The sequence below is a fragment of the Sinocyclocheilus anshuiensis genome, unplaced genomic scaffold (genome assembly GCF_001515605.1).
Source record: "Sinocyclocheilus anshuiensis isolate Anshui unplaced genomic scaffold, SAMN03320099.WGS_v1.1 scaffold475, whole genome shotgun sequence".
NCBI classification, from domain to species: Eukaryota; Metazoa; Chordata; class Actinopteri; order Cypriniformes; family Cyprinidae; genus Sinocyclocheilus; species Sinocyclocheilus anshuiensis.
Window position 1 is genome coordinate 1,561,442 of NW_015549650.1, and position 26,546 is coordinate 1,587,987.

The 26,546-nt window shown below is 38.3% G+C and overlaps 1 protein-coding gene across 3 annotated transcripts in view; it reads right to left on the reverse strand.

Moving 5' to 3' along the window:
* LOC107660223 (homeobox protein Meis1-like) overlaps positions 1 to 16,583 on the reverse strand; it is a 59,067-nt gene extending 42,484 nt beyond the window's left edge. For 2 of the 3 annotated variants that reach the window (XM_016449490.1, XM_016449489.1), the window contains exons 1-7: positions 15,922 to 16,582; positions 14,311 to 14,534; positions 12,987 to 13,128; positions 12,735 to 12,785; positions 12,279 to 12,329; positions 11,231 to 11,368; positions 3,457 to 3,568 (exon numbers count right to left, since the gene is read on the reverse strand). In XM_016449490.1, coding sequence (XP_016304976.1) covers positions 3,457 to 3,568; positions 11,231 to 11,368; positions 12,279 to 12,329; positions 12,735 to 12,785; positions 12,987 to 13,128; positions 14,311 to 14,534; positions 15,922 to 15,933 — 730 coding nt within the window. In that variant the 5' untranslated portion in view covers positions 15,934 to 16,582. Of the gene's footprint in view, positions 1 to 3,456; positions 3,569 to 11,230; positions 11,369 to 12,278; positions 12,330 to 12,734; positions 12,786 to 12,986; positions 13,129 to 14,310; positions 14,535 to 15,921 lie in introns of all 3 variants that reach the window. The other variant, XM_016449488.1, reaches the window with a different exon arrangement.
* Between the last annotated feature and the right edge of the window lie 9,963 nt (positions 16,584 to 26,546).

Sequence of the window (26,546 nt, forward strand, 5' to 3'; positions counted from 1 at the left end):
GTGGGAACCAGCGGCATTTCCCCTTTTTTTCACCATGGGACCGCTGTGTGTACATACAGTCCTATCAGGAGTGGGGCCATAAAACCATTGGCACCAATCGTTTTCGGAGAAAAAAGTGGTAGGTTGTTGGTTGTGCCATCACTACTGAGATTCAGTGGGGTCATAAACATGCCAGTGGTTCGGATTCCCCTAGGTTCCCCATGCTGCATCCTTCCCCTAAGTAACCTAACAAAACTAGCAAGTGGCTCTTGAGGACACGGCTCCATTCGTGTCCCTCACTGACACTGGCTGGCATCTCCATGATTTTGTCGTAATGGCTAAATTTAGCCATTTGCAGGCACAATGTGATATTCATGAGAGCATCATGCAAAGGGGCTTGGAAGAGAAAACATGATGTGTTGTGTGAAATAAAAACCGCTCTTTGATTTCGTACTTCCTGTCAAGCACATGCATTTCCAAACACTTACCTACACTTACTGGAATTGGCACCTTGCTCTCTTTCCTGTGATCCCTTGCTTTCTTTATGCCTTTGCCTCTCTTTCTTTCTTCTATGCTCCTTCTGTGGGTGTGTATGATGTGATGTGTGATGTGAATGAGAGAGAAAAACAGCAGGGGCTGCTCGGGCCGCCCGGTGCCGCTCTTAGATCCCTGCACTATAAAAACCGCACACCTTTTATCAGCCATTATGCCTCTGATTTAACCAGATTACTCCACCAACGTGCTGCCACTGATACACGGGGAGCACAGAGAGCATTCAGCCTCCCCCTCCTGTGTGCAGCACTTTTGCATGCACAGAGGAGAATCTAGTGAAGCAGGAACAACCACTGACTGACTACACCTGAATGACAACATAGAGCTCCTATTGCTCTTTGAAGCACAACACTCGCACACACCAAGCACGATGAAAGCAAAAAAAAAAACAAAGTCAAAGAGTGACGGCATCCAGACAGCGTGCGAATGGAGAGGCGTCCTCTTAACAGCTCAAAGTGACTGATCTAAACAAAGTCAGGACCCTGCTGTAAAATCAAAAAGGAAAGTGATCAGCATTGTAGTGCACTCAGCAATTGAGGAGAGCACTGAAAATAGCGCATGAGAAATGCAAAGGCATGCAGGCGGCACTCAGAGACAGAAAGAAAGCGTGAGAGAGAAAGGGGCTGGGTTCTTCCAGTCTGCTGGACAATCGTTGCAATTAACGGGTGACTTTGACAAACACGTGAGGCGGGGGCTCGGTGGGCGGATCCAGGCTCCAAGGTTCGTTGGCATCCTGTCAGAGGCCATGTCTGTTGGTCAGTCTAAGATGCCAGCCAATCACAGATCAGAAATGGTGGCCGGGAGCCAATGAGAGCTCTCGCTCAGACTGACCTTCACACAGGCCTGTAGCAAACTGACCATTAAGTCAATGATGACAACAACACTCACCACAATCAATCTAACAAAATAATGATCAGCTTGATGCATGAAGTTTAGCTGCAGCTTTTCTCAGCACCAGATGAGTACATGTAACATTTACAGCAGAATACATTGTGCAAACTGATTCCAAATTTTTCACACATTTGAGGCAGTTTCAGTAGGTTTTTACTGTACATTGACCTGCTTACACCACAGCTGAATGGTCACATTCGTCAATAGCCATTCCTGTCGAGTTTGGTCGAAGTAAATGAACTTCTTAACTCACTTTGAGTAACTCACTTGAGCTCTCACTGGCTCCCACAGTCTTACCGCGGTACAGTTTTGGAGTCCACGGCTCTGCATGTAAATTTATGCAGACAATAACAAGAGCCTCACAGGAACTATTTGACTTGGCACACATGGGGCCTTTCGCAAATGGGTCCTGGTAATTGCTGATACATATCTGACTCCTGTAGTCATCACCTTGTTCCCAGACCCTTTGATGAGGCAGAGGAAACCCAAAGCCTTTCAAAACACTCAGCATGATCTCTGCGTATGTGAGAGCATGTCATTTTCCACGTGCTTTACACAATCAGCAATTAACCCACATTAACATAATACTTCCACTAAACCTCCACTGGTGTGAATAAGACTGAAGGGGCTGAAGTGCTTGGGTCATTTGTTCATGCTGAAAACACTCAGCATATGTCCAGGTTCATAGCTCAGCCTCTTCCCACTAGCGTACGACACAACAAACATTCATCCAAAACACTGGGGTGAGGGAACATAAGGGGATGAAGGAGGGGGTAAACAGTAAAAGCCTGGCGATAATTGGAAGTATGTGAAAAATGACGTGTCACTTTAGTCAATAAAGAGCAAAGGTCACCGCAGGAGCCCAAACTCGGCACAAAATGTGCTCATTAAGGCATCCAATCAGACTGTGGCGAGCAACCGGGCCATTAGTCATTGGCCATCTGACCGACTAGGCCGGGTCGGCCTCTTTCTTTTTGCTCTTCTTCTCTGTGGAGGGAGAAAACTGGCGCTGGTAAATAAATCGTTACTCAGTCATCTGGAACATAATGTGGTCCTTTCTGCTCTCATCCTGCTTTGCCTGCTGGCTGTGCAGCCCTCAAATTGCTGCCTTGACATCCCATTCAATAATAAATGAAGTTGCTTTTTGCCTACAGTTTGTTTGAAACCCTCCTCCATCCTTCCATCCGGCAACGCCTACACCAGTTCTCATTGGCTAAACCACACAACTAGCCAATCACAGTGCCGAACAGCTGATGATTCTGTTTACAGTTTGAATTTTGTTGACATGACGAATTAAGTGAAGTTGGCTTTCATTGGCTTTCATTCCGTTGAGAGAGAAATCCTCCCAAGAAGATACCCAAGAGAGTTTTTTTTTTTTTTTGAGAATATATCTTTTCTCTTTGAAAGTGCCATAATCTTGGTCTGGAACATAACACAATGTATAAAGCTACATCACTGTAAACGCTCTTTTGTTAGACTGTCATCACCAGCGGCTTTCTTCAGACACCCTGTCCAGATGGGCCCAGAGAAAGGTTCATTAATGCAGTCTTATCCCAACCAGCTGATGGACCTACGACCACATTACCAGCCAGCAGCGGCCTAAACATCTGCTTTAACTCTCTCCATACACCTGCTCAGCTTCAGATGGTAAGCTGGACACATCTGCATAGACAGACAGTGACATTTCCATAGAAGCATACTTATTACACTGCTCTCTGGAATACTTGACTCTGATTGGTCGATGCTTCAATCAAGTATTGTGCAAACTATATAACTAATCGTTGTACCATATTTTCTACCTAACTGTGCTAGTTTCTCTCCTATCACTCTGTGGTCTCTTTCTTCTCACATAATAAAATTATAAACTAAGATCAATATCCCCAGGCCTTTTATTTATTTAATTGGTAAGTAACTCTGTAACATGCAAGCCAATTTACAGTCCTGATAACCTTGTCAGGCTTTATTTTATGATAATGACAGACTGACTGTACATTATCCCTTACATATGCACCAAAGGACATCACAGATCCTTACCTTGTTCACTGCTGTTGTCACCGCTGTGCGATGTGTGTCCTCCACTGGATGGTCCTGGTGTTCCCCCGGAGCGTGTAGAAGCTGTATCGTCATGGTCTCTGTTCCATGAAGTCTGTGCGGAAAGTGAGAGAAAGAGAGAGATAGAGAGAATAAGGCCCACAATCAGGCATCAGATCACAGAGAAACACACACATGCTACAGTCCCATGTTACAAAGACAGCTGGCTTTATCAGATGTTCCTCATTTCATTGTTTTTCATCCTCTTTCCAGGCCCTACAACCTCACACGACAATTCAGTCAGCACAGCTCACAAGAGTGATGGACCAAACCCTGTCACAGAGGATATTAATGACACAAAAAAACAAGCTATTTCAATTAACACACACTAGACTCTAAGTAAAAAGCTTGTATTACCCGAAACAAGATATCCATAGTCCAGAACCAAAATATAAAAACAATGAAAGAGGAATTAGCATTAGCAGCTAAGATGTGTGTGCCTGTCCATACACATGCCCTAGCTAACATGAGTTCTCTGAATTCAACAAGAGCCAGTCAGTCACCACACTTATATCCCAGAGCGAGGGAGAGTATATGTGTGTGCGTGTGTCAAAATGAAATCAAATAAAAGCCATTCTCCTTCAAGTTGGAAAGAGGAGGAAGAAAAAAAGAGAGAGAAATCCTATTGACAATTAAGCTTAGGTGTATAATAGAGAGAAAGTGTCAGCTGTTGGGCGGATGGTATGTGGCAAATGGAGCAGACATGGGGATAAAGAGAAGTGGACGGAACAATGGCGAGCCGGGGCCTGCACACACTCAGCCCCACGCAGGGTCTACTTGTACTATAGAACAAAACAGATGTTGCCTCTTATCACTGGCTGCCTCCACAAAAGTAACATTAACTGTGGGAGGAAAATATGAGATGAAGGCCGCAACATCTTTTCTGATGTAAAAAGGCACGTATCAGAGATGATAATTCTCTATAGCAGGACCAGGAAATCGTTAGACTTTTTTTTGTGCTTTTAAATACAGGTTTTGCAGTGAATATTCACAGTCTTCAGGATTTAAACATGAATAATTGTGCTAAACATAGTTAAGAATACTGTATTCTTATTGAAAATATGATCAAAATAGACAAAATATTACATTAGAGTAGAACTTTGGGAATGAATTGCTTTCCATTTTTGTGATAATCTATGAAGAGACAAACGTGCAAAAAAAAAAAGATCTCCATTATTGTCATAACATTTCTAGGTAAATAGTACTCTTCTTTCTTATTGAAAATATGATCAAAATAGACAAAATATTACATAAGCAGAGTAGAACTTTGGGAATTAATTGCTTTCCATTTTTGTGATAATCTATGAAGAGACAAACGTGCAAAAAAAAAAAAAGTTCCATTATTGTCATAACATTTCTAGGTAAATAGTACTCTTCTTTATGTAATCTTCTTTTTGCAAAAATAAAATAAAATCTGAAACAATCCAAATTGCATTTGATAGACTTGCCGCAAGTCTCCTAAAAACTTCAGGCATAATAGTGCCAGCCACTCTAGATATGTTTTTTTTTTTTTTTTTTATATCCAGGAGAAAAAAAATAGTATATTCTGCAGCATACCAAAAGTATGCTGTAAAACGTAATCTAGAACACATGCCCAGGGAGCAAAGAGTTAAAACCGAAATTGCCGGTTTCTACAACCCTTTGTAAAAGAAAGAGAGAGAGAGAAATGGAGGGAACTTGTTTATACAGAGCTTTGTGGAAAAGAATGGTACAGCACCCTGGAGACCGAGAACCCCAGAGCCTCCACACGTAAAAGGATGTTTTTTACGCACAACAAATACCACTTGAAAATATAATTAGAATGAGAAAATAGCAAGCTATTGCATTAACTGTAATTGAACAAAAGAGCAGCGGGGCTTGTGGGAGGCTGCCGCTCGGCCCCATGGGAATGGGGGAGGGTCTCGGCCGAGGGTGAGTGACATCTCTAGGGTGCACTCGAGTCTATTTATAGCTGCCCCAACAATCTCGTCCACCACTGATCTAACAACTAATTAATGATAATAAAAAAAAAACACCCAAAACACAGAGCAGTCCACCAGCGAGCAGACACCCGGAGGAAACCGCAGATGCGCATAAGCAAAGGAGTAAATATGTGGGCCAAAATGAACAGCGGGTGGAGGCGGTGTGGATGCAGATGGTTACGGGAGAGATGAGTGCCGTGGCGGAGAGAATGCTGTCCTGCTGCACACAACAACACACTTGATATATTCACTGTCCCTCTAATGAGCTAGCTAGGATTTATTCAGTCGTTTTCTTTTTTTTTTTGGGGGGGGCTTCGTCCCCTCCCCCTCCACATGTTTTCTCTTCCCTTGCTCCTTTTCTCTTTCCCTCCTTATGTCCTTCTCTCTCTCTCAACTGCAGGATGTAGATTAATTCAATGCTTAATTGTTTAGTAAATTAAATTTTCCACATTCTATTCTGGATAGCTTTGACTAAAGTTCTTAAATCTGCAGTGCGTAGCCCAGGGAGCAGCGTTTGTCATCTGTGCCTTTCTTTTTTCTTCTTTCATTTTTCATTTTCTTCCTCCACCACTTAATTCGCCATGAAAAGATTTTCCTTGCTGGAAATTCTGATTCTGCTATGATCTGTGAGGCATTCCAATTCATTGCATTTTCATTGTGTTGGGTCTTAGATGGAACCTCTCTTTCTCTGCACATTATACACGCACTCATGCAAAGAATATTGGTCTTCCGATTCATTTATAATAATAAAGAAAAATGTCTCAGGTTACTGTAGACTTCACAGGGGAAAGAAAACTTATAAACAATATATATTTACAATTTCATGCCACAGTGACTGCTTTTTTTTTAATACACCCACCAGTGTCACATTGTACTATTTTTGGTTCTGGCTTTATCTAGATAGCACAACAAAATGGACTGAGAGAGAGAGACAGACACATAGAGCGAGAAAGAGAGAGAGTTTTTATATGCCTCATCAAACAAGATTAGCAAGGACACTTGAACAAGCTCACTAAAATACTCAAGCTCTGCTGGGAAATACTTGGGAAGCACAAGATTCACACATGAACTTTGCCCAGTGGATGCAAAACCAAAAACTAAATCTGTTCAGGACACTTGTTTATTTGTTTACCCTGGCTTGTTGATAAGGCTGAGATCCTCGTGGTTGATAACAGACCAACTTGGTTGTTGGTTCAAAACATTAGGGCTTCTTAAATGAATGGATGTGGTACTGGCATGCACAAAAACAGAAAAGGGAGGGTGAATGCAAGAACAGTTCAATCCCCCAAGCACCTCCTTTAACAAATCTTACAAAGCAAGATGGAGCAAAATTGGGGAGGGGGGAATAATTTCAACAAAAAAAAATAATAAACTGCTTAGTTTTGGTCTACAGAGAAAGCGAAATCTCTTAAAATGGCCTGTGGGTGAGATTTCGTTTAAAAACCAGTAGAGTCACCCTTAATGGCACTGTAGGATAATCACACATCCCCTTTAATTACAATAGCTTTCACATCACTGGCTTAAAAACAAATCGTAGTGGGATAAAGCTTAATTTCTTAAAATTACAAAGTTGACCGTTCTCGTAGGCAAATTATGTAAAATAAATAAATAACAACAACTATGGAATTGCAAAGAAGTTTAAACTTGTAAAGAATATAATTTAGAGAGAAAGTTACACACAAGCAATGTTATATGTTTATAAATAGTTTATATATGAATACGGCAAATTCTTTAAACAAATCTCATGAACTTAACTCAGAGTGTCTCTTTAAAAAGAGCATTTAACTCGATGCATAATGCCTGTTTTCAATTTAACTAATCGGAGTAACCACAATTTGATATTCCCATGCCACTTTTTCAAAGGGTAAAATAGTCACATGTTTGTTCTTTATATCACTTGTTGAATCGTTGACAGCAGACAACATTTGTCTAGATAAAGAACGAGGGATCTCACCATCTCATTACTTCAACAAAGACTATGATTATAGCACAGTAATAATTTCAACATTGCCAACTAGTGTACTATCAAAAGAAGCAAATAATCTACGCTTAAAAAGACGATACTTTTGGTTCACAACATAAACAAAAGCATGCACAATATGACTTAACTAACGTTAACTAAAAACAGAGTGGATAAAAATAGCTTTTGCATGCTCAGTTCTCATCCAAAAGAGCAAAAAGATGTTTTCTCGAGCACAAGTGATACATTCAACAGTGAGGATATAACAACAACTAAAAGAATCTCTCATGGCAGGGAAACAGTGACATTTATGGAACCCTTTAAAACAGGCCGAAATATTCTCATTCATTAAAAGCTGAGCATATAACAAAATCATGCAAAATTATATTTCGGATCACAAATTATTAAGCACAAAAACAGTGTAACTTCTGGGTGGCCTCTATGAAGTACATCAATAACATAGCTTATTCTGTAATAACACCCTTAGTTTTTAAATTGGCCCTGAAAAAAAAAAAACAGAAAGGAAACTGCAAACAGAGAAACTATTCAGCATTTCAATTATTTCAACCCTTCTTCAGGCCGCATGGAATAATCTAAAGAGCCTTCGAGTACTGAAGTCTTAAGCACTGCAGAGGTTTTCATGGCGTTGGGTTCATTAGCAAATGGCAGTGCTTCTCTGCAATTAAAGACAACTGTGCAAACGCCGCAGCCCATGGAAATGCATTCAGACTCTTTACTTTGCCTTCAGTGAGCGTCAGCACGGAGCAAATACATCATAAACATGTTACCACGAGCCAGCCAATCAGAAAACAAATTAGCCTGCTTTGCACTGAGGCACAAGAAGGCAATAAACATGCCGAAACAAAAGATAAAGTCATTAATCTGACAACACTAAATCTTTTTGTTGGCAAATGTTGTATCAAAATCGATCATTCATGACTAATTTCACTTAATTATTTCTGTAACACAACACACTTTTTATATTCAAATAAGAATTGTATGAAGTTAAACAAATAAATAAAATAAAACAATAATAATAATAATAATACATAATTTTGCAGAAGGGGTTTTTAAGATACTATGAGTCACTAAACTCGTTGAAAAAAATAGCTAATGTAATAGCCTTATTACTCGAAAGTGTACAGAGAGATTAAGCAATTATTGTAAGTTCATTTATGAAGTGAGGAAAAGAAGGGGTGGTTTTTAAAAATCTACACTTATGATAGAGACATGTTTAAAATGAAAATTAGCTTACTAAAGTGACAAAAACAAAACTGCTGCGGGTGCATATTGTTTGATAAAATACTATTTAAAATGATTGTTTACAGTAATTTAGTAATTACTCAGTGTGACATGTGGTAGCTGTCAAACAACCAAACACTTAAAGTGGATTTTCCAGAATGAAGACCGCAGTTAAGGGGTTAACTAGCTGCTAACTAGTCCCTCCGCTCATATGGTACCCGAGTCTCGTATAGTACGAGGAAAACAACGTGATCCAAACTGGCTGGGCCGCATTCACCAGACAGAGAGAGAGAGAGAGATTACTCAGTGTGACATGTGGTAGCTGTCAAACAACCAAACACTTAAAGTGGATTTTCCAGAATGAAGACCGCAGTTAAGGGGTTAACTAGCTGCTAACTAGTCCCTCCGCTCATATCGCCGCGCGTTTATCAGCGCAGTACAAGGAAAACAACGTGATCCAAACTGGCTGGGCCGCATTCACCAGAGAGAGAAGAGAGAAAGAGGCTCTGACTTTTTTCACCCTTGAGCTCTGCCCCTCTTTCTCTTCACTCGATACTTGCAAAACAATGCTAAGCTGGAGCTGAGACATTATTGATACGATGCTTCGGTGCACGAAGGACGAAAACACAGCACAGCGCTGGACTACGGAGTTTAATAAATTCTATGTATATTTCTGATTTTCTTATGCTGCAGTATTCCTGCTGGAATAAATTGGCCTTTGAATAAATGAACCGCCTCTCTCCCTCTTGTTAACATTGTTGAGAATTTGCACAAAGGAGATTTTTTTTTTTCCAGTCCAATTCAACTTTATGCCCGAGGGCATATATTAAAAATACATATGGAACGAGATAATGCATGAGCGACGCAAATTCGTTAGGGATGTCACCGTCTAGAAAGCTCAGAAATGTAGCCACAAAAAAATGAGATGTAAAATGCACATAGGGCCTAGAGTCAAACGCTCGGTGAAGTTAACTTTAACACTGTATAGCTGTTAACCAAAAACCGCCCAATACGCATAGTTATCTTAAACTTATTCTTACATTTACATGTATTTAAGTTTAAAGCTCTCTCTACTGCTCGTCTAATTTTAAAGTAGTACAAGGCTAACCAGCGGCATTTAAGTACGATTCATAATAAAACAATACAAATTTCGCATTTGCAAACTTCTGAAAAGTTGGTCAGCTTACATTGGGGAATCAGACTTTCATGAAGATGTAAACACTTAATACTAACCCTAATATTTAGGTGTTACACGTCATCAAGAAAAAAAATATATAGGACATGTCTTCATCTTAAAGTCTATTAAAGATCTGAATTCGTGGCCTCAAGCAAAGCATAAATTGCTCTTATCAAGTTATATACCTGCATACCCAGGGGTCTTCATATAAGCCTAATTTATTTGTATCGCTTAAATTCATCTCTGCTCAAGAATTCAACTATTCAAAAGTTTTGACACGTGCCTTCCGATTGAGTTTTGTTAAAAGAGTTATAAACACAACTGGCATTATGCTGTTTAATGCTTCCTTTGAATTAGATGCATTATCTGTACAGATCCGCTCATTAACATAATCACTAATACAGCAGAGATAGAAAAGACTAAACAGCCAACGGTCGTTTTATTGGAGTCCCTGTTTGGTAATGAAAGGGACAGGGTTTTCTCTCCCTCATATAAAAGCTGGTGGTCGACGCACTCAATGGAAAGCTACGACTGGTCAATGCTTTATTCGATCACTCAGCCATATGGAAGATGACGGATTTTAATTATTTAGCCTAATCGCTTCATTAATTTTTATGCTGGTGAATCTGCTAATCCCCTTAATATGACCACTTCATTTTTTTTAAACAACTGTCTCTCCCAAATCTCATATCATTAATTTAAAATATATACATAAACATTATGCGACCTGTCCAGATGAAAGCATTGAAAGCTAAAAGTTGAATAAAAAATGCGTTAGAGTTGAACAACGTCAAAGAAACCACAAGTACAAGCTGCCGCGTAGTCAAAATGGCACAAAGGAACAGAATTCCACATATTTTTCCATAAACACAGAATACTGTATGGCACAGTTCTATTCAAACACGAACGCGCGCTGATTATGCTATTCAAAGCACTGAGAGTAGAACTCGTCTGAGGAAAAAACACTGACAAGGCAACTAATGAGGCGTGAACAACAGCAGAAAACCAAAGCACCAAATCTCTAAATATCTACTATAGATATGTCTCCATTTGGTTCGTGATAGTACTAGATGCCATAGATAGACTACCCATTTGGTTTGATTAAAAAAAAGGCAGGCGAGAGAAAAGAAGAGGGAAAGGACTAAATTAAAATCGACAAGAAACAGGTCAAGTTTATGGCAATGCTTTCACGAGCTAATCTCCTCGGGTCAGTTCCGGGATCAAACCGTAATGAAGCAATAATGGGCCACATTATTCCAAATTTTTCAATCCAATGGAATTTAAAAGCCTTAATCGTATGCAAATAACGGCGAGGCAGAGAAAGTGACCCAAAAGACGAGCTGAATGGCCAGAAAAGAAATAGACTCCTGCACGTACCTGATCAAGGGGTCTTGTAATTTCTTCACTGTCTGATTTTGATCCTCCTTCTCTGTCGTCTATAACCAAGTCGATGGGCATCTTTCCCTTCAAACAGCTGATGTACCGATGACAGAAATTGTCACAAAGTTCATGTACCTATAGATACAAGGGAAGCAAGGAGGGGGGAACAATCACAAAGGGTCATCACAGCGAACTGACAAGTGCATCCAGAACTCCTATTGACATGGAAAACATCTCCCAATGGCCTTCTCTGATAGCTATCAGACGCATCCAGAATGTTAAATAACTTTACTCCCTCTCAAAATAGAGATATCGCCGAAAATTGACACTGACAAGACGACTCGCGGGCAACACCGTATTCAACACCCGTGTAAAATTAATCTGCTCCCGGGGTTGTGGCCATTAGAGAGATGACCTGCTTGACTGACATTTAAGGTAAACTGTTTAATTTCGTCTAGTTATTTCATTACCACCTCTTTACAAGGGAATAATATGGCGGATGACATTCAGTGGCGAGGGGAGAATTCTTAATTTATGGCTGAATGCTCAAACTATCGCTTTGCCGTGTTATCTCAACACACATAACCCTAGAGGCTCATGCAAATATCTGGAGATTTGGAACCAATGGGTATTATGTTTATTCAATACTGTAAAACTATATGGCTTGGCGATAAATCACTTGATAGGCCCACTCTCGACGTGGAAACAGGTGTTGATAAAATTCTTCCAAAGTGTATTGCTGATAAGTGATATCTACGTGGTCGACTGTATTCCGGGATAACTATAGTCAATAATATAAAATAAATTGACAAAAAAACGCTTACAACTACGTTAGGTGGCACAGCATGCAGAGAAACATTGAAATTACTGCTATGAAATATCTGTGACCGTGGTAGCATGTTGCATTGTAATTAAACTCGGAGGAGAAATAGGCAGCATGATTGATCTTGACACTAATTACAACAGACCAGGAAAAATACATTTATGCAGATGAGACCCATAGGTTTGAAGAGAGAACCGGCCAGTTGGGGTACACTTTGATTACCTTTTCGAGCTCCAAAAGATGAAACCGTAAAACTTGAATGGCTTGTATCATCTGGAGAAAATTGACAAATGAAGAAAATAGTTCGCTTTAAATGTGACGAAATAAACAGGCCCAAGACGATTACAAACAAATTAAGTGATTTATGACATTTTGGATCATTTATGACGTGAGATCACTTTCAAGACAATGAACTGGAATTAAGTCCAATTATACTTCATTTATAAATAGATTATCACTTTAACCCATGTTTTAATGAGAGGGATGTGTGTCCTCCGTCATCATTAAGCATTAATGCAAAACATAATTTGTATTAAAAAAAGTTATTCATAACGATTAGCAATGCCATCAAGAAATCAAACAATTCTGTCTAAAGAACACTTTCTGAATATTTTATAAAAGTTATAAATTAAAACTCTCGGAGGCAAATACAAAATAATAATAATAATTTGCACTCACCAAATTATCCAGCTCGGGATTTGATGAAAATAGCGGCTTTTCTGCTCGAATCTGAGACGATATGCATGTAAATAATTTAAAATTGTGAGAATTTTTTTGTATTAAAATAAATACATTTTAAAGCATTAATTAGCCCGTTTTTTTTTTCTTTCTTTCTTTTTATGATTTACAGTAGCGGAGAGTACGTCAACGCAGCAACTAAACACATTAAAATATGCAAAAACTTTTTTGCGCCATAAAAAAGTTTCTGACCTGTTTTGCAAACACTGCTATATCCTCATTGAACGACTCTGATGAACACACATCGCCCCCAGCCACACCGGGCTCTCGAGGTGTGCAAGTGGCTAATTCACATTTCTCAAAAATCAGTGCTAGAAGTGGGAACAGAGGGTGCCTGGAATAAAAACACAGAGGTCAGTGCGGGGAAAGCTCTGGATTAGCACATGACATTTTATAACAGTTTACAACTCCTTCTCGGTGTATAAGTGGTCTGTACTGAAAACGTTAGAACAATCTAATTTACATTTAAGAAATTTCGATTTATTTAACTAATTTTAATTTACGTCACCAAACATAAGTACGTGCGTATCACTGCGCTACGATGATACAGATATAAAGTGTTTAAACATACGTTCATGTCGATTATTTTGTTGTGACTTGCATTATAATGAGCTTGTTAGTTGTGTACAATATTGTGTCAAATCACATGTAACTTGGATTCCTGAACGTATTATCTAAGACATCAGTCAACATAAACAGTGGGCTACGAGATCACAGCATCTAAGAAATGCTCACGTTGAGTCTAGGCCAAGCATGCAATTTAACCATGGTTCAAATAGTGGGCCTATATCTTGTGTAAATGTTTATGGACGTATCTAATTCATAATGAATGAGAGTAAGTTCTATAGCTTGTTACTGCGTATTTTGAACGGCAACATTTATATACAGCGCTGTGATGAGAACTCTTGTGCTCGAGCAGTTTTTGTATGCTATATGCGCATTTGGAGTAACTCCGCAAATCCAGATATGTTTGCACATTTTATGACCAGGACAGATAATCTATGTGGAAAATATCCTTTATGGTTTTGTGAGAGTGCTCATTGTAATTTTCACGGGAATCATTTTTGCGCATCTGTCCAAAAATGTATTTTATCCATTTAACTAATAACTAGGCCTGACGTTTAAACAATTAAAAAGTTATAGCTTAAACGCAACATACAATGTGTTTATGCACAATGTTTTTTATTTTTATTTTTATTCAGTATATATCAACATAATTAAAGTTTAAAACTAAATATTATCAGAATTTTAAAACAAACAATATATTAAAAAAAATACTTTCACAAAAAGAAAGGCAAAAGGAACAGTCAAATGTTAACAGTCAAAGTTAAAATGGTGAACTAATGTAAAATTGAGAGGGGAAACATTTTAGAATAAAAATTACTTTTAAAAAGATTAAACATTCATGGCGCCTTAAGTTCTCGATATGACTGTTTTACAGCAACTATTACGGGACAAATAATGTGTTATTGGAAAACTTCATCACAAAATATATGTCTTGGCTATCTACACGTACCCGTAAATGGAGTCTTTATCTCTTTTTAGAGCGTCATTGACGGATGAGCCCATGCTGGGCGGCATGGCGTTGGTGTGGACTGTGTGCGGGTACTGGTGGGAGTGGAGCTGGGGCCCGTGATTCAGGTGAACAGCCTGCATGGATCTGGCGGCGACGTGCGGGTCCCCGTACATCGTGCTCGGGATTCCTACTCCGTCCATCCCATAGTGGGGTATATCTTCGTACTGCACACACACGAAGGGCAATATTCCCATGTTGTCACTTGTACCTCTTACACAACATATACATAGAAAAATCTACACTAAAAGAAAATGTAAATGGTAGCTACATCGGATGTTGTCGGGCAAAAAAGTATGGCTTTTGCGAAATGAAAACACTTTGTTCCGTTATTATAAATGTCTTGTATTATTCATTATATCAACTGTACATGCAGACTATCTCGTGGTTCTATCACTAAATGCAAAAATGCCATTTATTGCAAAAAAAAAAAAACTCTCATGTGCTTTAAAAAAAAAAACAGACTGAAACAGACAGACTTAGAATAAAGCGTCGGACACATCAACATGGAGTACTGAGCTACATACAGCTTTATTGAGATCATCTCAAAAATATCACACGACTGTGCAGTGTTATGTTGTGCCACAATTAATATGAATTTTTATTTTTACAAGTGCAACTGAAGTAACAGGTAATGCCATTTGCATGTAATAACTGTGTATTAGTTGATTACACTGTTGTCAAACTAAATTCATTATATACACTAGTTCAAACATGAACATACTTATTACATTTAGGATGAGTCTAATTAAACAAAAATTTACATTGTCCAATCGTGCCTAACAGCTCAGTGCAATATTTGATAATCTATCAGTGACATTGATAAGGTATCATAACTATTAAAAGTTTCATCATATTGTAAGGAAACTGTGATGATGAGAACATAACACATTTTAATTCTAAATCTATAGAGGTGTAAGCAAGACAGCAGTTGTACTTCCACCATCAAAAGCAAAAGGTCGGAGAGTTGCGATTAAGTCTACTTTGTGAGTGTTTACATTTGATTACAAAAGCAAAGAAAAAGTGGCCAGCCAGTAAATGTCGACTTTACAAGTTCAAGCGCACAACTATGTTTCATTGTAAAGCTATTTGAAAATAAGACTATTATATATAGTATATATAAATAATATTGCTGAGTTGAATTTGTTGAACACCCTATTAATATTCCTGCACAGTGTATTAGCATAACATGTATTGTAATTACTTTTAGTTATGAGAGTTGAACTATTCCAATAGTTTCAAAGTTTTTCATAATTTGTCCTCGTGAAGAAATAAAAAAAAGTGCAGTGCGTGTTAAAAGTATGGTTAAAAAAAAAGGAAGTGCTCCCAGTCAAACGTAACTAGAGAGTATTCTAATTAAAAATTGTTTCAGTGTCCCAAAACTCTATACAGAGACACATGCATGAAAGTGAGCGGTGTGAAATTGAACGTAACAACAAACTGGCACGCAAAAGAAGAACGTTTGACTGCGAGTCTGACTGTCATCGGCCACGTTTCAGTATTTCCAGTTGCATTCAACAATACGGAGTCGAAGAAACTTTTCGGGATACGTACCCTCTGCGCCATCGCCCTCCGCACTCCCTCGTCTTCCTTTAATCAAAAATATATCCCCTATGAGGCCAGGGTGAATAGGAAATAAACACGCAAATTCCAAACGTGGGATATGTTTTCCCCCAAAAAATCCAACTGCCTCTTTCAAGCGAGCGATGAAGCCAGTCCTTCACCACAAGTTCAGCCAGGCGCCTTCAGCGAATAGGTCCCCTTCGCCTTCTTTCCCGTGGACACCGACAAGGATCGAGCAAAATCTTCTTTTCCAAAACAGTATGAAAATGGCCCCTCAAACAAAACTAGCGCATCTCATGGCTTTTTGCCACTCCGGCTGTCAATCAATCAAACGCGAGCTTGTCAAAGTGCTGAATGAATGATGATCCTCTGCGCGCTTCCACTGGTTAGCACCCCTAACGAGAATACTACTCAAATGCACAAAAATTAAGCTCTCTCTCTCGTTTCTTTGATCACTCTCTGCTCCTGAGTTGATTTTTTTATGCAATAGCTTCTAAATGAGATCAAGAGGAGGTGGGCTGATAATTCTGACTTAGTTTTTCTTAAAGGAGCCACGATCGATGCTGCGAGCTGCCTTTCCCCGTTTGTGTACAATGAGTGTGTGTTGAACGCGGCTCAGCAGCTGAATCTGGACCAGACTGCTGAAACCCGGAAGTAGTGGTGGCCATAACAGGTCGCGTCTTGCACAATGCGATGGGCCACATCAAGTTGCAGCCAAAGCAGGGGGGGTGAGATGTGTGGGACGCAGAAAAGCGCAGACCACTACTACCACGATTCAACATGAACCGAGCTCTAACACGCAGAGACCGCGCTGTGAACCAAAGCAGGGGGGTGAAGTGTGTGGGACGCAGAGATGCGCGGACCACCACTACCACGATTCAACATGAACCGAGCTGTAACAAACAGAGACCGCGCTGTGCTTTTGGTTGGTTTCTGCACTGCGCTCGTTATGCGTGCCAAGACATGCGATGTATAAAGTCATGTAAGTGTTTATATAAAAACAGTGTTTTAAATATAACTACAAATGGAGCGTGGACTCTTTCACATCAGGTCACTCTCAACACACTGTTTATTATCATTTCCGATCAGAGTATCCAAATGGGAGAGCGCTGTTTGCTATAGTCGAGAAACTTGGAAACCCTGTTCAGTGTGCGTAATGAAGTTTTCCCGCACGCCGTGTATTACGCGGAAGCCCAGAGAAATGTTCCGCACTAATATTACGAAATACACTTTTTTACCATATGCCTGGCTACTTTACATTTCACACAAACATCATTATTTAGAAACAGCATATGCTGCGCTTCACAAGTGCTGTGCGCGCTCTCAGCCAAAACACCCCCGCCATTTGTGAATGGGCTCATCCACTTACTGTAGGATCTTAGGAGTTTGGTGCAGTGTCCAATGAAAGCGTGCTACAGTGAATCAAATCGTCCATTGGTTCAAATAATGGTCAATCATTAATTTATCGGTCGATATTCTTCCATAAATGAAGAAAGGGTGGAATGAAAATATTGTAATCTGGAGGGAAAATGTAGTCTTCGTATTCTGTTTTGTTCCTTTGCTACTCACTCTCTCTCTTTCACACACACACACACACACACACACACGCGTAGTCTTCTCTCCCACTTAAACACACATAATACTCACTGAGAAAAGATATGAATTATTTTAATATACAACTGTGAATGTTTGTTTATTATTTTTATATTGTAATTAAAAGGAAACCCGAGAATGTATTTAATATTTTATGCTACAAAGTTTTTCCTCTTCTGACAAGAACTCCCTCGTGCCATCATATTACTATTCCTTTCATTCCAAGTCGTAGATAGAACTTTTAACTACTTATTCCAGTATTTTCAGTGTCAGTCTGTACAGTGCAAACTATTCTATTTTACAATTAGAAAAAAGTGGTTTGTGTTCTGGTAAATTTAAAATACATCAAGGAAGCTGTCTGCTGTTATAAATAATACATATTCCATAAAATGCTCAAATTAAATAGCTGAATTATAGGCTTTAAACATACACTGACTGATGTAGACTGAAGTGCACCATTGTGGGCAATACAACTGACCCGGTGACAAGGTGTATGAAGTTTGTCTGAGGAGCATCTGTCATCGATCAGAAGCGATTAATACAAGGAACAGTGTCTTATCAGCTGCCGTGAGCATCACACAACCCTCGCGTCCCGCGGAAGAGCAGCGGTGGGATCCGCCGCGCTCATTTACAGGCATGAAATTACCATCAAATCCCCAAAGCGCTCGGCAAACGAAGGGTGCTCGCTGCGCGGGTGAGGGATCTGATGTGGACTTAAACACAAATGAAATGAGAATTCATGCAACAACAAATGCATGCCTAACCAGACGCCGTACAACAGATACACACGCACGCGTTTATTGGTAAGTAGGCTGTAATGTCTTTTTCAAGTACATACTATGACAATAAAGTTTTAGTTTATCTAAATTTATTGTTAGTTAAAAAATTATTTTTAATTTCAGTTAAGTCGCCTATGTACTGTAGGTGTAATGCATATTACAATTTATATGTGGCCTGAGTTAACTCATTTGTTTTATTGATGTTTGTAATCTCAACATTAGTTTTGTGTCTGTCTCAATTATGTGAGAACCAAACGGGATGACATGAAAGCTGTGCTTACCCAAACGCTTAACTGCTGTCACAGGACCAGAATAGCATTATAAAGTAATTAAGTTCCTTCAATTAGCATCTATAAAAGCACGCTATAGAGCACAATGAGGGCATGGACTTTCACTGTTTAAGTTGCCTTTTAGTGAGGGTCAGCAGATTGCAGCACGCATCAGTGAGTTAATGCCATAATTTCAGATAATTTGGTCTTAGAAAGAGATGTGAATCTTATGTGGAGTTTAAAAACAAGTCCGACTCTTTACCGAGTAAATTGAACTGTGCGCGTGGTGCATTATCAAATGAAAATTAAAATGAAAATGAAAAATGAAAAAAGCATATCTTTGCATCACTGGCAACATTTGTACAACTGCGTGTAGCGTTGAGTGTGCTTAAAGGTATTGTATATAACTTCATTTAGACTTAATGAATTGTATTAACTAAAATGTATGTATATACTTAGGAAAATATGTACTAGGTATATAGTACATATATATTAAGTATGAAGTGGCATATAAAATGCCTATTTTTAGAACAAGGGGCCTCTGAACAAATCGACTGCTCCATCTAACAGAAATTCATTTTAGTCTTAATCCTGAAAACAAGAACGTGTTGGAACGCATCAAGTCATTTGGACGTGTAGCGTTGAGTGTGCTTAAAAGTATTTTATATAACTTCATTTAGACTTAATTAATTGTATTAACTAAAATGTATGTATATACTTAGGAAAATATGTACTAACTATATAGTACATATATATTAAGTATGAAGTGGCATATAAAATACCTATTTTTAGAACAAGGGGCCTCTGAACAAATCGACTGCTCCATCTAACAGAAATTCATTTTAGTCTTAATCCTGAAAACAAGAACGTGTTGGAACGCATCAAGTCATTTGGATGTTTATTACAAGAACGCTCCCATTCTGCCTCGATATTTGTTATTCACTTGAATCTGTCTCTGCCTAAGTCGCTATTGAAATCAACATGCCGCTGTGGTTCAGAAGTCAAACAGAGGTCATCCTTTATATCCCCCCCGCAGCAATCTGCGACCAGGGGCCAGTCAGCAGTGAACCCTGCCATTTCCACTACTGACAACTGCCTCAAAGTTACAAGACTATCGGGAATGGGTAAGACGCGCCTGGATAAAACAGCAGGCTACTAACTTTTTCTTGATCTTGCCACTGTCTGGTTTTAATGCTCTTACAGCGTGTTTCAAGTGCTTGTCAGATGTAAAGTTTGTGAATATTCAAATAATCCAGTATCTATTTTAAGAGTTTGCTTATCCGAGCGCACAACGGAGACGTTTTGACAATCAGTACCTAATCAGATTTTAAAAGGGCATAATTATTTACTAATCGTGAGGAAAATGAAATTAATTGACCTTACAAGGTTGCACATATAATATAATAACAAAACTGTAAAACTAAAAAAAAAAAAAAACTTTGGGAACTTTGGATGGTTCATAGGTTTTCTAAGCTAAAGACCTACGTGAATTAATCAGATACGTGCACGCGTCCGGAAATTTTATGTACAATTAGTCGGAAGGAAAAAAACAACAACATTGGCTAAAATAATTTTTATACTACAGATGTAGTTAAAATGATTGGATTCAGGCTTTATTTATATTTTTATTAGTTGGAAGCATTAAAAAGAACGCGCTATTTTGAATGAGCATTGATTTAATTTTAATATAGGCTACATATTCATAGGTCTAATTAAAATTAGAAATCAGTCTGTTTTTCTTTTATTTGGCGTTGCGGTTTTATTTTATATTGCTGTGTTGTTTTATGTATGCTAGATCTTATTATTTTAACAAACTTTCTTAACTGAGAAGCGTACTTCAGGCCTATTGGATTTGCAATAATGTAAACTACTACACAAGATCCAAAAGAAAACATATTTGTCATGCAAGGGCTTGCAGTGACCTGTATGCTTGATCATGTGCGCCTTCTACTGGAAACATGCAGAATTTTCTTTCTTTGTTTCTTAATGAGACGCAATGACTTTTTTGACATACCCCCACACACACACACACACACACAAACAGGCGAATTGCAGTCAGTAATATCGCACCATTCTTAAATAATTCCTAAAGTGTTAATTCCAAGTTTATTAATGATGATAATCAGTTATGAACAGTTAGGAGACTGTATATTTATTAATTAATATTTAAAACTACTTGACAAAGTAGTACTTGTTTGATGACGGATCAGAGTGACAGATCGTCAAAAGTTAAAGTCTGGTAACTAGACTTAATCATCTTTATTAGCCTAAAAGTTTATTCTTCCATTATAAAAAAAAAAAACGGCATTGTTTATCAAAGTTGTTTGAGATTATACTAATGTAGACATGTAGATAATGTTTGTTAAAAAGAACGCTAATGACCCACCACACCTTTGTTCGCCTTGTTAATAGCTACAAGTAATTAAATAAATTACCCGTTGACTTCTTTAAGTTTTCGGCTGTCAATTATTTTCCATTTCCCCGTAACTAACAAACATAAATTAGGATTAAACACAAACTGTAACTTTAAAATGATAAATCTAAATGAATATGCAGGTAATTATAATATATTTCATTTACGCACGGCTGCGCCATATCAAAAATTAGAAACTAAACAACAGAAGGGTCGATAGCACTTCAGAAATTATAAGACATCGTTTACTTACTTTTCTATAGGCTAAGTTGTAACTATTATAATTAATTGTATTCACTACGGCTTATTATTGGATTTTACACTAAGAAAAGAGCATAACGCAGTTTGCGATAACATCAGTACATTATTAGTGAAGCATAAAGAAAAGCACTTGTGAGATATTAATATGTTGTTACATTTAGTTTGTATCTTTAAGAGTATTGTTGAAGATGACTAAATAAACAACATGTTATCAATGCAACTCACTGTAAATGTCTGAAAACGAGATTTCTATTAAAACAACACCCAAATACTTGTACTTGAATTTGTGTTTTTATTATTAACATCAAGCTTTAGCGTTTTCACATCGGATGATTTCTGAATTTGTCAGCTTGCCCTGTTGACACAGTTGGGATTGGAAAATACTGTGTCTGAGACTCTGAGAGCGTGGTGTGCTCTCTCCCACCCTTTCTCTTGCTCTATCAGCTATAAGTGCCAAAACATTTGTCACTTGAGTTATTATTTCAGGTGTGCTAATGGGCTCAGAGCCACCAGAGAGGAGGAGAAAGTGGGAGAGAGAGGCAGAAGGAGAGGGGGGAGTTTGATTAGTGTGATTTCATTTGACCTAAGCCTGGCCACAGGCAGGCAGAGCCCAGAGGTGAAAAGAGTAGGCCGCTGCCCTCAATGAGAGATAGCGCGAGGGGGAGAAAGAGAACGGGAGCGAACGACGGAGGGTTTGTGACGCCTGAGCCAATCACAAAGTGCAGGGATGAGTCTCACACCTCCAGAGGAGGCTGTGAATTGATCAGCACCTTTGAGAGAAAGAGAGAAGAAGGGGGGTGGGTGGCGAAAGAGTGCTTTTGCAGAGGACGTGTGAAGACCTATATATTTGTGTAAGGACACAGGGAGAGCCAGGCCTGGGCTCAGAGTTACAGCACACTCTAATGAGCTCTGTCTGTACACGATGAGAGGGTGTCTTAAAATTAAGACCATCCCTGAGGGCCGGGCCAGCGCACTTCATGTTCATCATCACATCCGCCTCTTCACATTCAGTGGTTTTGCACACTGAAGTCACAGGCCACGTTTTTTGAATGTACTGTACTCTACAGTCCCGCTAATGCCAACTAAGGTTACACATGAGCATGGACTGTAAAAATGAGTATGACAGATCTATTTAAGTTGAAAATATAATCAACCTCATAAGGTTACACCAACACAAGGGTGGTCATTTTTTAAGGTTCTGATCAGATATAAACAGCTTTAATTTAAGTGCTCTAGCATATAGATGATCTCAGTGCTAACAGATATAGAATAAAAGCCAAAAAAAAATAAAGTTTTGTGGTAACACTTTACAATAAGGTTCCATTTGTTGACATGAACCCAACATTTGGAGACGCCCACAAATGCAAGTCATCAAAATGTTTGCCTTTTATTTATTTAGAAATCTTTATTATTTGATTATTTGATTAGAAATCAACAATACCCAATACCTTTCAAAAGTTTGGGGTCAGTACTTTTTTTTTTTTTGGAAAAAAAAATAATACTTTCATTCAGCATCAGCAAGGATGTGTTAAATTGATCAAAAGTGATAGTTAAGACTTATATTGTTCGAAAAGATTTATATTTTGAATAAATGCTGTTCTTTTAAACTTTTGATTCATCAGAAGCTTCACAGGTTCCAAAAAATATTAAGCAGCACAACTGTTTCCAACATTGATAATAAATCAGAATATTAGAATGACTTCTGAAGGATCATGTGACACTGAAGACTGGAGTAATGATGCTGAACATTCAGCTTTGCATCACAGAAATAAATTATATTTTAAACTTTAGTAAAAAATAAATATTTCACAATATTACTGTTTTTTTTTTTTGTATTTTTGATCATAAAAACGCAGCCATGATGAGCATAAGAAGCTTCTTTAAAAACATTAGAAATCTTACTGATCCCAAACTTTTGAATGGCAGTGTATTTATTTATTTCTATCTGCCAAGGTAAGTTAAGTACATAGCATACAAATGATCTTAATGCTAGCAGACATGGAATGAAAGCCAGAAAACAAAAATTTTGATGAATGGATGGATGAACAAACGAACGAATGAATAAATCGATGAATGAATCAATCAATGAACATCTACTACTAAAATTTCACTTTAATTGTTAAACAAGGTTGATTCATGAGCTGGCTGTTTATAAGTGAAACAGAAGACCTCACCTGTGGATCAATATGAGAAAAAAGGTAGCCTTCAAGTCAACCACACACTCAATCAAGCAAATATTTCTGGAGTTGGTCATTAGCTCGTGAAGCACTCGAGTCCCCAGGCTAAACCTCAGAGCTGTGCGGGGGAAAGGAGGTTGGTGAGCTTGTGTCTCTGGGGGCCACGCTCTTGCCCTGGGGTAGCCCTCAATCGCTGAGGCTTCTGATCCAAACACTCCACACTTTGATTGTAGACGCTCTCGATTAACAATAGACTGAATGGGGTCTGACGCTGTGGGTCTCACCGAGTCCCTAAAGGAAACTTAAACCAGAGAGAGAGAGAGGTGCTCCAAGGCGAAACAGGCCGCATTCAGGCAAACATTAGACCGGTCATTGCTGATCTGTAATAACATTTACAGTTTGTAACATTTATGAAAATAAACACTGAAAATTAGTAGTTTTGAAATAAAAAAAAAGCAATACAATTTTAACAGGGAAAGTGACTGTAGAGAAGTACATCAACATCAGTAAGAGGTTGTTTAACATACAAGTCAGCCTACACAAACAGGGCTCACCGTCTTATTCTCAGTCTCAAGGTGAAGCTCTCATGCCACGGGAAAGCGGGATTGCATTAGTGAACAAATGGTCTGGGAACAGGAGTGCTGAACTGGGCCACAGGGAATGTGGTTTACACTGAGGTGCTGCCAGAGAGTGACGTTTACACCACTGTCGAATGCAGCACCGCGTTAAATGAGTTTACAGCTCACTTCAACAAAAAACAACATCAGATAAGGTGATAACTACAACATGGTAATGGCACAACACCCTTTAAACATATACAGGAAACTGACAGCTGAGAAATGATGTTATAGCAAGATTTACACTACCGCTCAGAAGTTTGGAGATTTGTTTATGTTTTAGAAGGAAGTCTCTAATGCTCACAGAGGCTGCAATTATTTGATCAAAAATACATAGTAATATTATTATTACCATTTAAAATAGTTGTTTTCTAGATTAGTGTTTTTAAAACTTTTTATTTATTTCTGTGATGCAAAGCTGAATTACTCCAGTCTTCAGTGTCACACCTTCAGAAATCATTCTAATATGCTGATTTGCTGCTCAAGAAATGTTTACTATTATTATCAATGTTGAAAACACTTGTACTGCTTAATATTTTTGTGGAAACCATGATGCTTTTTTATAGGATTCTTTGATGAATAGAAATTTCAAAAGACCAACATTTATTAATTATACACTCTAAAAAATGCTGGGTTGTTTCAATCCAACTTTGGGTCAAATACAGTATGCACTAACCCAACTATTGGCTTACATTTTGAAATTACATTTTTAACCCAAAAGTTGGGTTAGTCCATATTTGACCCAAAGTTGGGTTGAAACAACCCAGCATTTTTAGAGTGAAAATCATATAATAAATGTCTAAATAAAAAATTGTAATTTTCCTTTACTTATTCCAAACTTATCAAATGATAAAACATGCATTGCCACAGATTATGCACACTATCAGTCAGAAGTTTAAACATGAATTTATGTTTCTCATGTTTTTAAAAACAGATATTTATCTGAATGTTTATGCTCTGATGCTTTAGATAGGGTTGTAGACAAATATCAATTGTGCCTATTTTTTTATTTATTCATTAATTAATTCATGCATGCATTCATTCATTCATTCATTCATTCAAAACTAACATAAACAAATAAATTAACAATTAAAATTAAACTTAAAGGTCCCATATTGTCAAAACTGAAATGTCCTGGCTTTTTTCATGATAACTGAGGTCTAGGTGCTATGTAACTACCATATAAGTTTCAAAACAGTCAGTCCACAGTAAAATTCACACAGCCTGCTTAAAGTAGCTGTGATTTTTCACAAACCGTTGTGACTTCCGTAAAACGTTGATGTCAGAACTACACAGTCACCGCCTTCAGTCACCACCCCGAGCACCTCCCACCATCGCACTCTCCTTTTGCCAGACCCCCAGACAACATTGCGGAAACATGTCGAAAAGGTTACCTTTAACCACGAAACCAGATCGGCCGACCAGTAACATTAAACTCTCACTCAAAGGATGGATGATCTGACAGGATTGTTACTATGAGGTGGATCACATCTAACGTGTATAGTAAAGACAAACTCACCGTGTCTATCTAGTCATGATGAAGATGTATATACATTTCAATTTCAGCAGGCAACTATCACTCAGAAAACAACAGGCCAATCAGAAGAGAGCTCATGAATATTAAATTAGACAGGCCAAAATCGACCTGTTCTCAGCAGAGCTCCTGAGGAAGGAGCTGTAAAAATATATTGAGATGGTTTTTGGTACTTATACTGCAAATATATATTCTTAAGGACATCAAAACCTAAAATAAAACTCCAGAAAGGTGTAAAATATGGGACCTTTAATAATGAAAAACAAATGAAATGAATGAGATGGTGAAGGAAAATCAGTCAAGCATCCAGCATGAGAACTCCTTCAAAAATGTATTTATTTATTTATTTATTATAATTGTGTATTTCATATATTTTTACAGATTTTACTATTACTCTAAAATGTGTAAAATAGTAATAATAAACAATGAGTATGCATGTCCTAACTTTGAATGGTAGTAATCTAGACCACTTTGGCGGGGGGGGGGTTGGAATACAAAACTCCAGTTCATGTACGACCGAATTTAATTATTGATTTTCTGAGAAAGTGGCATCAGTTACCTCAGCAGTTACCTAAGCCTGCCTCTTAAGCAGAATAAAAGGAAGGTTAGGCCATGTGGAGGTCATTCTGCTTTACTGGGGAACTGGCTCAGCTTGGTTGTAATCAGGGTGAACTTTGCCATTATCAGTTACACACGTTTGATCATTTTTCTGTTAAAATACTTTCTCAGCAGAATATATATAGACAACTATTCTGTTTCTAACAAAACACTGCATCTCGATCAGTTGGACCAATAGCGTGAGTTTGGGGCGGGACTGACTGTTTGAGTGAGTGAGTGAGTGAGTGAGTGAAGTGACATGTGGCCAAGTATGGTGACCCATACTAGGAATTAGTGATCTGCATTTACCCATCCAAAGTGCACACACACAGCAGTGAACACACACCGTGAACACACACCCGGAGCAGTGGGCAGC